This window comes from Pristiophorus japonicus, chromosome 4 (assembly GCF_044704955.1).
Source record: "Pristiophorus japonicus isolate sPriJap1 chromosome 4, sPriJap1.hap1, whole genome shotgun sequence".
Taxonomy (NCBI): domain Eukaryota; kingdom Metazoa; phylum Chordata; class Chondrichthyes; family Pristiophoridae; genus Pristiophorus; species Pristiophorus japonicus.
In genome coordinates this window covers 249604185-249614539 of record NC_091980.1, presented here as the reverse complement: position 1 = coordinate 249614539, position 10355 = coordinate 249604185, and the positions used below count along the sequence as shown (strand labels likewise).

At 50.3% G+C, this 10355-nt stretch overlaps 1 protein-coding gene across 1 annotated transcript; it reads right to left on the bottom strand.

Moving 5' to 3' along the window:
- Window positions 1-3100: 3100 nt before the first annotated feature.
- On the bottom strand, window positions 3101-3466 carry LOC139262762 (uncharacterized). Its single transcript, XM_070877913.1, has one exon. It carries the CDS (start codon window positions 3464-3466, stop codon window positions 3101-3103), a length of 366 nt encoding a protein of 121 aa, XP_070734014.1.
- Window positions 3467-10355: the final 6889 nt, after the last annotated feature.

Sequence of the window (10355 nt, the reverse complement as noted above, 5' to 3'; positions counted from 1 at the left end):
AGGACACACCAAATCTGCAAAAGGACATAGACAGGCTAAGTGAGTGGGCATAAATTTGGCAGATGGAGTATGATGTTGGAAAGTGTGAGGTCATGCAACTTGGCAGAAAAAATCAAAGAACAAGTTATTATTTAAATGGAGAAAGATTGCAAAGTGCTGCAGTACAGCAGGACTTGGGGATACTTGGGCAAGAAACACAAAAGGATAGTATGCAGGTACAGCAAGTGATCAGGAAAGCCAATGGAATCTTGGCATTTATTGCAAAGGGGATGGAGTATAAAAGCAGGGAAGTGTTGCTATAGTTGTACAAGGTATTGGTGAGGCCACACCTGGAATACTGCATACAGTTTTGGTTTCCATATTTATGAAAGGATATACTTGCTTTGGAGGCAGTTCAGAGAAGGTTCACAAGGTTGATTCCAGAGATGAGGGGGTTGACTTATGAGGAAAGGTTGAGTAGGTTGGGCCTCTGCTCATTGGAAATCAGAAGAATGAGAGGTGATCTTATCAAAACGTATATAAGATTATGAGGAGGTTTGACAAGGTGGATGCAGAGAGGATGTTTCCGCTGATGGGGGAGACTAGAACTAGAAGGCATGATCTTAGAATAAGGAGCAACCCATTTAAAACTGAGATGAGGAGAAATTTCTTCTCTCAGAGGGTTGTGGATCTGTGAAATTTGCTGCCTCTTAGAGCTGTGGAAGCTGGGACATTGAATAAATTTAAAACAGAAATAGACAGTTTCTTGAATGATAAGGGAATAAGAGGTTATGGAGAGCGGGCAGGGAAGTGGACCTGAGTCCATGATCAGATCAGCCATGATTGTATTATATGGCGGAGCAAGCTCTAGGGTGTAGTGTATGAAATGATACAATGAACTCCGTACTGTGAGCCAGTGACTGGGTGTAACCTGGTCAGTCTTTAATGGCTTCCAGAAGTGAGGATACAAAGGTGAAGTTCAGGTTATATACCGGGCCTAGCACGAGTGTACCTGTGACCCTAGGACCTCCGACGTTAGTGCCCCCTGGTGGTGGGCAGACCTTATGTACATACATTACATCATTCCCCCCCGCCACCCCTCAGTTCTTGGCCCAAATCCATATTACAAGTTCAGACGGCCCGGAGCCCTTCGCTCCGGGGACTGGTCGACCAACCCCAAGGAAATGGGTGTTGAAACCAAACCGTACAGCCGTCACAAAGAAGAGCTTTCCATCCAGTCCGACTTTACTGTGGGATAATTGTGTTGTAATGCCCAAGAATGGCAGGGCGAGATTTGTACGGGAGTTAGATAGTACGCATCCCGGTATTGTCATGATGAAGGCCTTCGCCAGGTCCCATGTTTGGTGGCCTGGCATTGACTCGGACTTAGAGTCATGCGTGCATCAGTGTAGCACTTGCAAATAGTTAAGCAATGCCCCAAAGGAAGCTCCGCTCAGTACAATCCTAGTGCTTTCCGAGTCTCTCACAACTTGGGGCTGGACGTTGACCACAGTGGGTTTCTTCTGATGGCTGGACGTGAGTTGGTTGGTCATCTAAGCTCGCGGTGTCTTCTTCCAACTGTTCCGGTTCGTCAGTGTGTCTTAGCTTGATTTGATCAATGTGTTTCCAGCACATCTGCCCATTCTTGAGCTTAACCATATATATCCGGTTACCCTCCTTATCCATAACATTGCCCGGGAGCCACTTGGGCCCTTGACCATGGTTACGTACATACACTGGGACATTTACAGATATGTCGCGTGACACTGCGGCGCGGTCGTGATACCACTGCTGGCGTTGACGTTGGGTTTCGACATGATGGTTAAGGTCAGGGTGGACTAGCGAGAGCCTGGTTTTGAGGCCTCTCTTCATCAATAGTTCCGCAGGCGGGACCCCGGTGAGCGTATGTGGCCTTGTCCTGTAACTGAGCAGTATGCGTGACAGGTGTGTCTGCAAGGAACCGTGAGTTACGCGTTTCAGGCTCTGCTTGATGGTTTGAACTGCGCGCTCTGCTTGACCATTGGACGTGGGTTTGAACGGGGCTGACCTCACATGTTTTATGCAGTTGCTTTTCATGAACTCTTGAAACTCCAGGCTCGTGAAAAACGGTCCGTTATCGCTGACAACGACATCTGGTAGACCATGTGTGGCAAACTTGGCTCTCAGGTTCACAATGGTGGCAGTGGAAGTGCTGGATGACATGATCGCACATGTGTGCATCCATCACCACAAAAAACATTTTACCGAGGAAGGGACCCGCAAAGTCGATGTGGATTCTAGACCACGGTTTGGATGGCCATGACCACAGACTGAGCGGAGCTTCCTTTGGAGCATTGCTTAGCTGTATGCAAGTGCTGCACTGATGCACGCATGACTCTAAGTCCGAGTCAATGCCAGGCCACCAAACATGGGACCTGGCGAAGGCCTTCATCATGACAATACCGGGATGCGTACTATCTAACTCCCGTACAAATCTCGCCCTGCCTTTCTTGGGCATTACAACACGATTATCCCACAGTAAAGTCGGACTGGATGGAAAGCTCTTCTTTGCGACGGCTGTACGGTTTGGTTTCAACACCCATTTCCTTGGGGTTGGTCGACCAATCCCCGTTAAGAACACAACGTTTTACAACTGATAGGGTCGGATCCTGGCTGGTCCAGATCTTAACTTGTTGAACAGTGACAGGCGACCCTTCATTCTCAAAGGCATCCATGACCATTGGCGTTTCCACCTCCGGTGTGGGCAACGGTAACCGGCTCAATGCATCAGCGCAGTTGTCGGTGCCTGGTCTATGGCAAATGACATAATCATAGGCAGATAATGTCAGCGCCCACCTCTGGATGTGGGACGACGCATTGGTATTGATACCTTTATGTTCCGAGAACAACGATATAAACGGCTTGTGATCGGTTTCCAGCTCAAAGCGAAGCCCAAACAGATACTGGTGCAGGTTTTTTACCCCATAAACACATGCTAAAGCTTCTTCCTCTACCATGCTGTAGGCTCTTTCCACCTTGGACAGGCTTCGAGACGCATATGCAACTGGTTGTAGTTTCCCTGACTCATTGGCTTGCTGGAGTACGCAGCCGACCCCATAGGACGACGCATCACAGGTCCAAACTAGACGCATGGGTCATACAGTATCAGTAGCTTGTGGGAACACAACAGATTTTTTGCCTTCTCAAAGGTTCCATCTTGAAGTTCACTCCACACCCAGTCGTCTCCTTTCCTGAGCAGCTTGTGCAAAGGCTCTAATACTGTGCTCAATTTGGGTAAGAAGTTACCGAAGTAGTTGAGAAGACCCAAGAACGAACGCAGCACCGTCACATTCTGCGGCCTGGGCGCTTTTTTGATGGCCTCTGTTTTCACGTCTGTAGGCCTCATTCTGTTGGCAGCAATCTTTCGTTCAAGGAATTTGACCTCTGGTGCCATGAAAATGCACTTCGAACGTTTCAGCCTGAGTCCCACTTTGTCCAGGCGACGCATAATCTCTTCTAGATTGTGCAGGTGCTCAGTGGTGTCATGACCTGTGACTAGGATGTCGTCTTGGAATCCCACGGTCCTGGGGATGGATTTCAATAGGCTCTCCATGTTTCTCTGAAATATGGCTGCCGCCGAACGAATGCCAAAAGTGTTGTGTATCTGTAAAGCATGCACTCCCAAGTTTCAACATCAGGGAGCTCATCCCCTGAAGTCCCAAGGGATCCCACCACTGCTTGGAAGGAGCTGGATGGGCAAAATCCGCTGGAACTGGGATGACATCCGAGCGCTATCACATGTCGATGAGGCCTCATGTACCCAGGTTCTTAACAAATTTCCTTCCCTTTTTGAGCCAAGCATTGGAAACTTTTCTGGGGCGAAGGTGCGGATCCACTTGGTCCCAGAGGCACGACCCATTCACCACAAGGCGCGAGCGGTACCTCACATGATGAGGGAGAGAGTGAGAATCGAACTGTACAGGCTGCAATGCGAGGTCATCATCTCCCAAGTGGAATTCAGCGAGTGGGCCAGCCCGATTATCCCAGTACTCAAAAGTGATGGCACGGTCAGGATTTGCGGCGATTATAAAGTAACTATTAATCGTTTCTTGCTACAGGACCAATACCCGCTACCTAAGGCAGACGACCGACTTGCGACGCTGGCAGGAGGCAAGACGTTCACCAAGCTCGACCTGACTTCGGCCTACATGACGCAGGAGTTGGAGGAGTCTTTGAAGGGCCTCACCTGCATCAACATGCACAAGGGACTGTTCATCCACAACAGATGCCCGTTTGGAATTCGGTCGGCTGCAGTGATCGTCCAGAGAAACATGAAGAGCCTACACAAGTCGGTACCACACACGGTGGTCTTTCAGGACGACATATTGGTCACGGGTCGGGACACCGCCAAGCATCTACAAAACCTAGAGGAGGTCCTCCAGCGACTGGATCGCGTAGGGCTGCGGCTGAAGAGGTCGAAATGCGTCTTCATGGCAACAGAAGTGGAGTTTTTGGTGGGAAAGATCGCGGCGGACGGCATTTGGCCCACAGACGCCAAGACAGAGGCTATCAGGAACGCGCCCAGGCCACAGAACTTCTCGGAGCTGCGGTCATTCCTGGGACTCCTCAACTATTTTGGTAACTTCCTACCGGGGTTAAACACCCTCTTAAAGCCCCTACATGTGTTATTGCGCAAAGGTGAGAACTGGGTATGGGGAAAAAAACAAGTAATTGCTTTTGAGAAAGCCAGAAACATTATATCCTCCATCAAGCTGCTTTTATTGTATAACCCGTATAAAAGACTTGTGCTAGCATGTGATGCGTCGTCATACGGAGTCGGGTGTGTATTACAACAAGCTAACATTGCGGGGAGGTTGCAACCTGTCGCCTATGCTTCCAGGAGCTTGTCTAAGGCCGAGAGGGCCTACAGCATGATTGACAAGGAGGCATTAGCGTGTGTGTTCGGGGTAAAGAAAATGCATCAGTACCTGTTTGGCCTCAAATTTGAGCTGGAAGCCGATCACAAGCCCCTCACATCCCTGTTCGCTGAAAACAACAGCCCGCATACAAAGGTGGGCACTCGCACTATCTGCTTATAACTATACATTCCGCCACAGGTCAGGCACCGAGAACTGTGCGGATGCTCTCAGTCAGCTACCATTGCCCACCACGGGGGTGGAAATGGCGCAGTCCGCAGAGTTGTTGATGGTCATGGAAGCGTTTGAAAATGATAAATCCCCTGTCAAAGCCCGCCAGATTAGGACTTGGACCAGCCAAGATCCTCAGCTGTCCCTAGTAAGAAACTGTGTACTGCATGGGAGCTGGACCAGCATCCCCGTTGAAATCAAGCCGTTCCAGCGGCGAAAGGACGATCTGTCCATTCAGGCAGACTGCCTGTTGTGGGGTAACCGCGTAGTGCTACCGAAGATGGGCAGGGAGACGTTCATCTCGATCTCCACAGCACACACCCGGGTATAGTAATGATGAAAGCGATAGCCAGATCCCAGGTGTAGTGGCCCGGTAGCGACACTGACTTAGAGTCCTGTGTATAGCAATGCAGCGTGTGTGCTCAGTTGAGCAACGCGCCCAGAGAGGCACCATTAAGTTTGTGGTCCTGGCCCTCCAGACCATGGTCGAGGATCCATGTCGACTATGCGGGCCCGTTTCTCGGTAAAATATTCCTGCTGGTGGATGCTTTTTCAAAATGGATTAAATGTGAAATAATGTCGGGAAGCACCTCCACTGCCACCACTGAAAGCCTGAGGGCCATGTTTGCCACTCACGGCTTGCCTGACATACTGGTCAGTGACAACGTGTCATGTTTCACCAGTGCCGAATTTAAAGAATTCATGACCCGCAATGGGATCAAACATGTCACCTCGGTCCCGTTTAAACCAGCCTCCAATGGACAGGCAGAGCGGGCAGTACAAACCATCAAACAGAGCCTTAAACGAGTCACAGAAGGCTCACTCTAAACCCGCCTGTCCCGAGTACTGTTCAGCTACCGCACGAGACCCCACTCGCTCACAGGGGTGCACCCGGCTGAGCTACTCATGAAAAGGACACTTAAAATCAGACTCTCGCTGGTTCACCCCAACCTGCATGATCAGGTAGAGAGCAGGCGGCAGCAACAAAAGGTAAACGATGGTTGCGCCATTGTGTCACGGGAAATTGATCCGAATGACCCTGTGTATGTGCGAAACTATGGACATGGTCCCAAGTGGATCACAGGCACGGTGATAGCTAAAGAAGGGAGTAGGGTGTTTGTAGTCAAACTAGACAATGGACAAATTTGCAGAAAGGACCTGGACCAAACGAGGCTGCGATTCACAGACTGCCCTGAACAACCCACAGCAGATAGCACCTTTTTTGAGCCCACAACACGCATCCAAAGGATCAACGACACCACGCCGGACCAGGAAATCGAACCAATCACGCCCAACAGCCCAGCAAGGCCAGGCTCACCTAGCAGCCCTGCAGGGCCAACAACACGCCAGCCCAGCTTGGGCACAGCCAACACACCAGAACAGACATTTGTACCAAGGCGGTCCACCAGGGAAAGAAAGGCTCCCGACCGCCTCACCTTGTAACGAGTTTTCATTTTGACTTTGGCGGGGTAGTGATGTTGTGTATTTATAAAGAGCATGCACTCCCATGTTCCACCATGCTCATTCCCTGAAGTCCCAAGGGATCCCAGCATCCCTTGGGAGCACTGTATATAAGCCGGCCCCTAAGGCCTGTTCCTCACTCTGGAGTGTCTTATTAAAGGCTGAGGTCACTGTTACTTTAACCTCCCTGTGTGCACTCTCATCTGTGTTAGGAACACAATAAAAAGGGCACCTGTTGTAAATAAACAGTCCTTTGTGCATGTTGATGCACGTAAGTTTCTTTGATGATTCAACCAGTTCCTGTGTCATGTCAGCCAATGTTAGATCCAATTTCGTGAATGATTTTCCCCCGGCTAGAGTTGTAAACTGGTCATCAGCTTTCGGTAGCGGGTATTGATCTTGTTTCGAAGCTCGGTTGATCATGACCTTGTAGTCTCCACAAATCCTGACCGTGCCGTCGCTCTTTAAGACCGGAACAATGAGGCTGGCCCATTCATTAAATTCGACTGGTGAGATGATCCCCTCGCGTCTGTCCAATTCGAACTCAACCTTTTCTCTCATCATGTGAGGGACCGCCCTCGCTTTGTGATGGATAGGTCTTGTGTCTGGGCCTAGGTGAATCTGCACCTTGGCTCCCTTGAAGCTGCCAATTCCCGGTTCAAACAGTGAGGGAAATTTGCTCAGCACTTGAGCACACAAATCATCATCCGCTGATGGCAAAGCTTTGATATCGTACCATTTCTATTTTATTTTCTCGCGCCAACTCCTGCCGAATAACGATGGGCCGTTGCCCGGGACAATCATGAACCGCTCCCTCATACGATACTCTTACCGCTGCACTATCGATCACTGGTATGAGCTCTTTGGTGTAGATACGCAAATTCGCATTTATCAGACTCAGCTTAGGTCTCTCTGCCTTGGTCTCCCACAGCTTTTCAAAAGTCCCCTGGCTTTCGATTGTCAATTGACTCACACCCGTGTTTAATTCCATGGATACCAGCATGCCATTTAATTTTACCTCCATCATTATCAGTTGGCTCTTTGTTAGGAACGCACGTACGCTATACACTTCCTCCTCGGAGCTCTCAAATACCTTGAGCTGCATCGCCAGATCCACGCTGAATTGATCATCATCCACGTGGTGTGCCGCAGCTCACTTGCTCGGCTGGGGACACATCCGCTGAAGATGCCCCGTCTTCACACACCCTCTGCATAACTACTGCCTGAAGCGGCACTGATGGGGTCGGTGATTGCCTCCGCAACGCCAACACGTTGAGATCGGATTTGAGCCCAATGGCGACTTTGAGCGGCTCCCATTCTCGCATACGCAGTCGAGTAGGCCCCCGATGGCGAACTTTGAGCGGCTCCCGGTCTTGCAGACGCAGTCGAGTAGGCCCTGCCATGTTAGCTCTGCCGGTCGTCGATACAATTTTGTACACAGTACTTGCCGTGGAGTTCCTGTTTTGTCGCGATATCTGCTTCATGCTTTTCTGCGTGGACATGCAAGCCTGGGCGATGGTGATGACCTTGCTGAGGTCCGGCGTCTCCGCAGCCAGGAGCTTACTTAAGATCACCTCGTGGTTGACCCCGATCACGAAAAAGTCACGCAGCATGTCTTCCAGTGCAGGCCCAAATTTGCAAGGCCCTGCAAGACGTTTCAGGTCGGCAACAAATGCCACTACGTCCTGGCCCTCTGGACGAACGTGCGTATAGAAGCGATATCTGGATATGAGGATTCCTTCCGTGGGTTTAAAGTGTTCCCGAACTAGAGCACACAGTTCTTTGTAATCCTTTTCTGTCGGAAGAGTGGGTGAGTGCAGATTCTTGATGAGTGCATAGATCGTGAGGCCACAGACAGTGAGAAGAACTGCCCTGCGCTTCTCTGTATCCTTGTCTTTGTTTAGGTCGTTTGCCATGAAATACTGGTCAAGACAATCCGTGAAATCTCCCCAATCCTCTCCCTCATTGAATCTCTCGAGAATTCCACCAGTACCAGATCGTGTTGTGCTCGCCATACTTTTGCGTGGGTTCGTATTTGCGTCGTCGCCAGTTGTAGTGTATGAAATGATACAATGAACTCTGTACTGTGAGACAGTGACCAGATGTAACCTGGTCAGTCTTTAATGGCTTCCAGAAGTGAGGATACAAAGGTGAAGTTCATGTTATATACCAGGCCCAGCACGAATGTACCTGTGACCCTAGGACCTCCGACGGTAGTGCTCCCTGGTGGTGGACAGACTTTATGTACATACATTAGAGAGGGGCAGCATGGCCTTCTCCTGCTCCTATTTCTTATGTTCTTATGTTCTTTTGTAGATACAGGGAACAGCATCAACCCTTGTACATGGCCTTCTTTGGCCTCACAAAGACCTTTGACACTGTCAACCGGGAGGGATTATGGAGCGTCCTCCTCCGTTTCGGCTGCCCTCAAACGTTTGTCACCATCCTCCATCTGCTCCATGATGACATGCAAGCCACTATCCTGACCAATGGATCCACCGCAGACATGATCCACGTCAAGACCGGGGTCAAGCAAGGCTGCATCATTGCACCAACGCTCTTTTCGATCTTCCTTGCTGCAATACTACATCTCACCCTTAACAAGCTCCCCATTGGAGTGGAGCTAAATTATAGAATAGATGGGAATCTATTCAACCTCTGCCATCTCCAGGCCAGATCCAAGGTCGTCCGTTCCTCTGCCATTGAATTACGGTACGCAGATGACGCTTTCATCTGCGCACACTCGGAGGCCGAACTCCAAGCCATCGTCAACACCTTCACCGAGGCGTATGAGAGCATGGGCCTGACGCTAAACATTCGTAAGACAAAGGTCCTCTATCAACCTGACCCCGCCACACAACACTGCCCCCCGATTATCAAAATCCACGATGAGACCTTGGACAACGTGGACCATTTTCCATACCGCGGGAACCTACTGTCAGCAAGAGCAGACATTGACGACGATGTCCAACACCGCCTTCAGTGCACCAGCGCAGCCTTCGATCGCCTGAGGAAGAGAGTTTTTGAAGACCAGGATGTCAAATCCGGCACCAAGCTTATGCTCTACAGGGCGGTAGTGATATCCACCGTCCTATATGGCTCAGAGATGTGGAGTATATACAGCAGATGCCTCAAAATGCTGGTGAAGTAGCGCGAGCGCTGCCTCCACAATTTCCTGCAAATCCATTGGCAGGATAAACGCACCAACGTCAGTGTTCTCGCTCAGGCCAACATCCCCGGCATCGAAGCACTGACCACGCTTCATCAGCTTCATGGACGGGCCACATTGTCCGCTTGCCCGACACAAGACTCCCAAAGGAAGCGCTCTATGCGGAGCTTCGACACGGCAAGCGAGCCCCAGGTGGCCAGAGGAAATATTTCAAGGACACCCTCAAAGCCTCCTTGATAAAATGCAACATCCCCACCGACTCCTGGGAATCCCTGGCCCACGATCACCCAAAGTGGAGGAAGAGCATCCGGGAGGGTGCTGAGCACCTCGAGTCTCGTCGCCAAAAAGAAGCAGAAATCAAGCATAGACATTGGATGAAGCGTGCATCAACCCAGGCTCTCCACCCATCCTGTCCTTCAACCACTGTCTGCCCCACTTGTGACAGAGACTGTAATTCCCGTATTGGACTCCTCAGTCAGCTGAGAACTCACTTTTAGAGTGGAAGCAAGTCAGTCTCAACTCCGAGGGATTACCTATGATGATGCTGACTGGATGTCTCATTACTGTTGCTGTGCCACTTTATAAGAATGTGCAATGCAGGAGAACCTGGCAGAGGCAAG

Coding starts and splice junctions, on each gene's coding strand:
- LOC139262762 (XM_070877913.1), bottom strand. CDS start 3,466: ATGCGTCGCCTGGACAAAGTGGGACTCAGGCTGAAACGTTCGAAGTGC.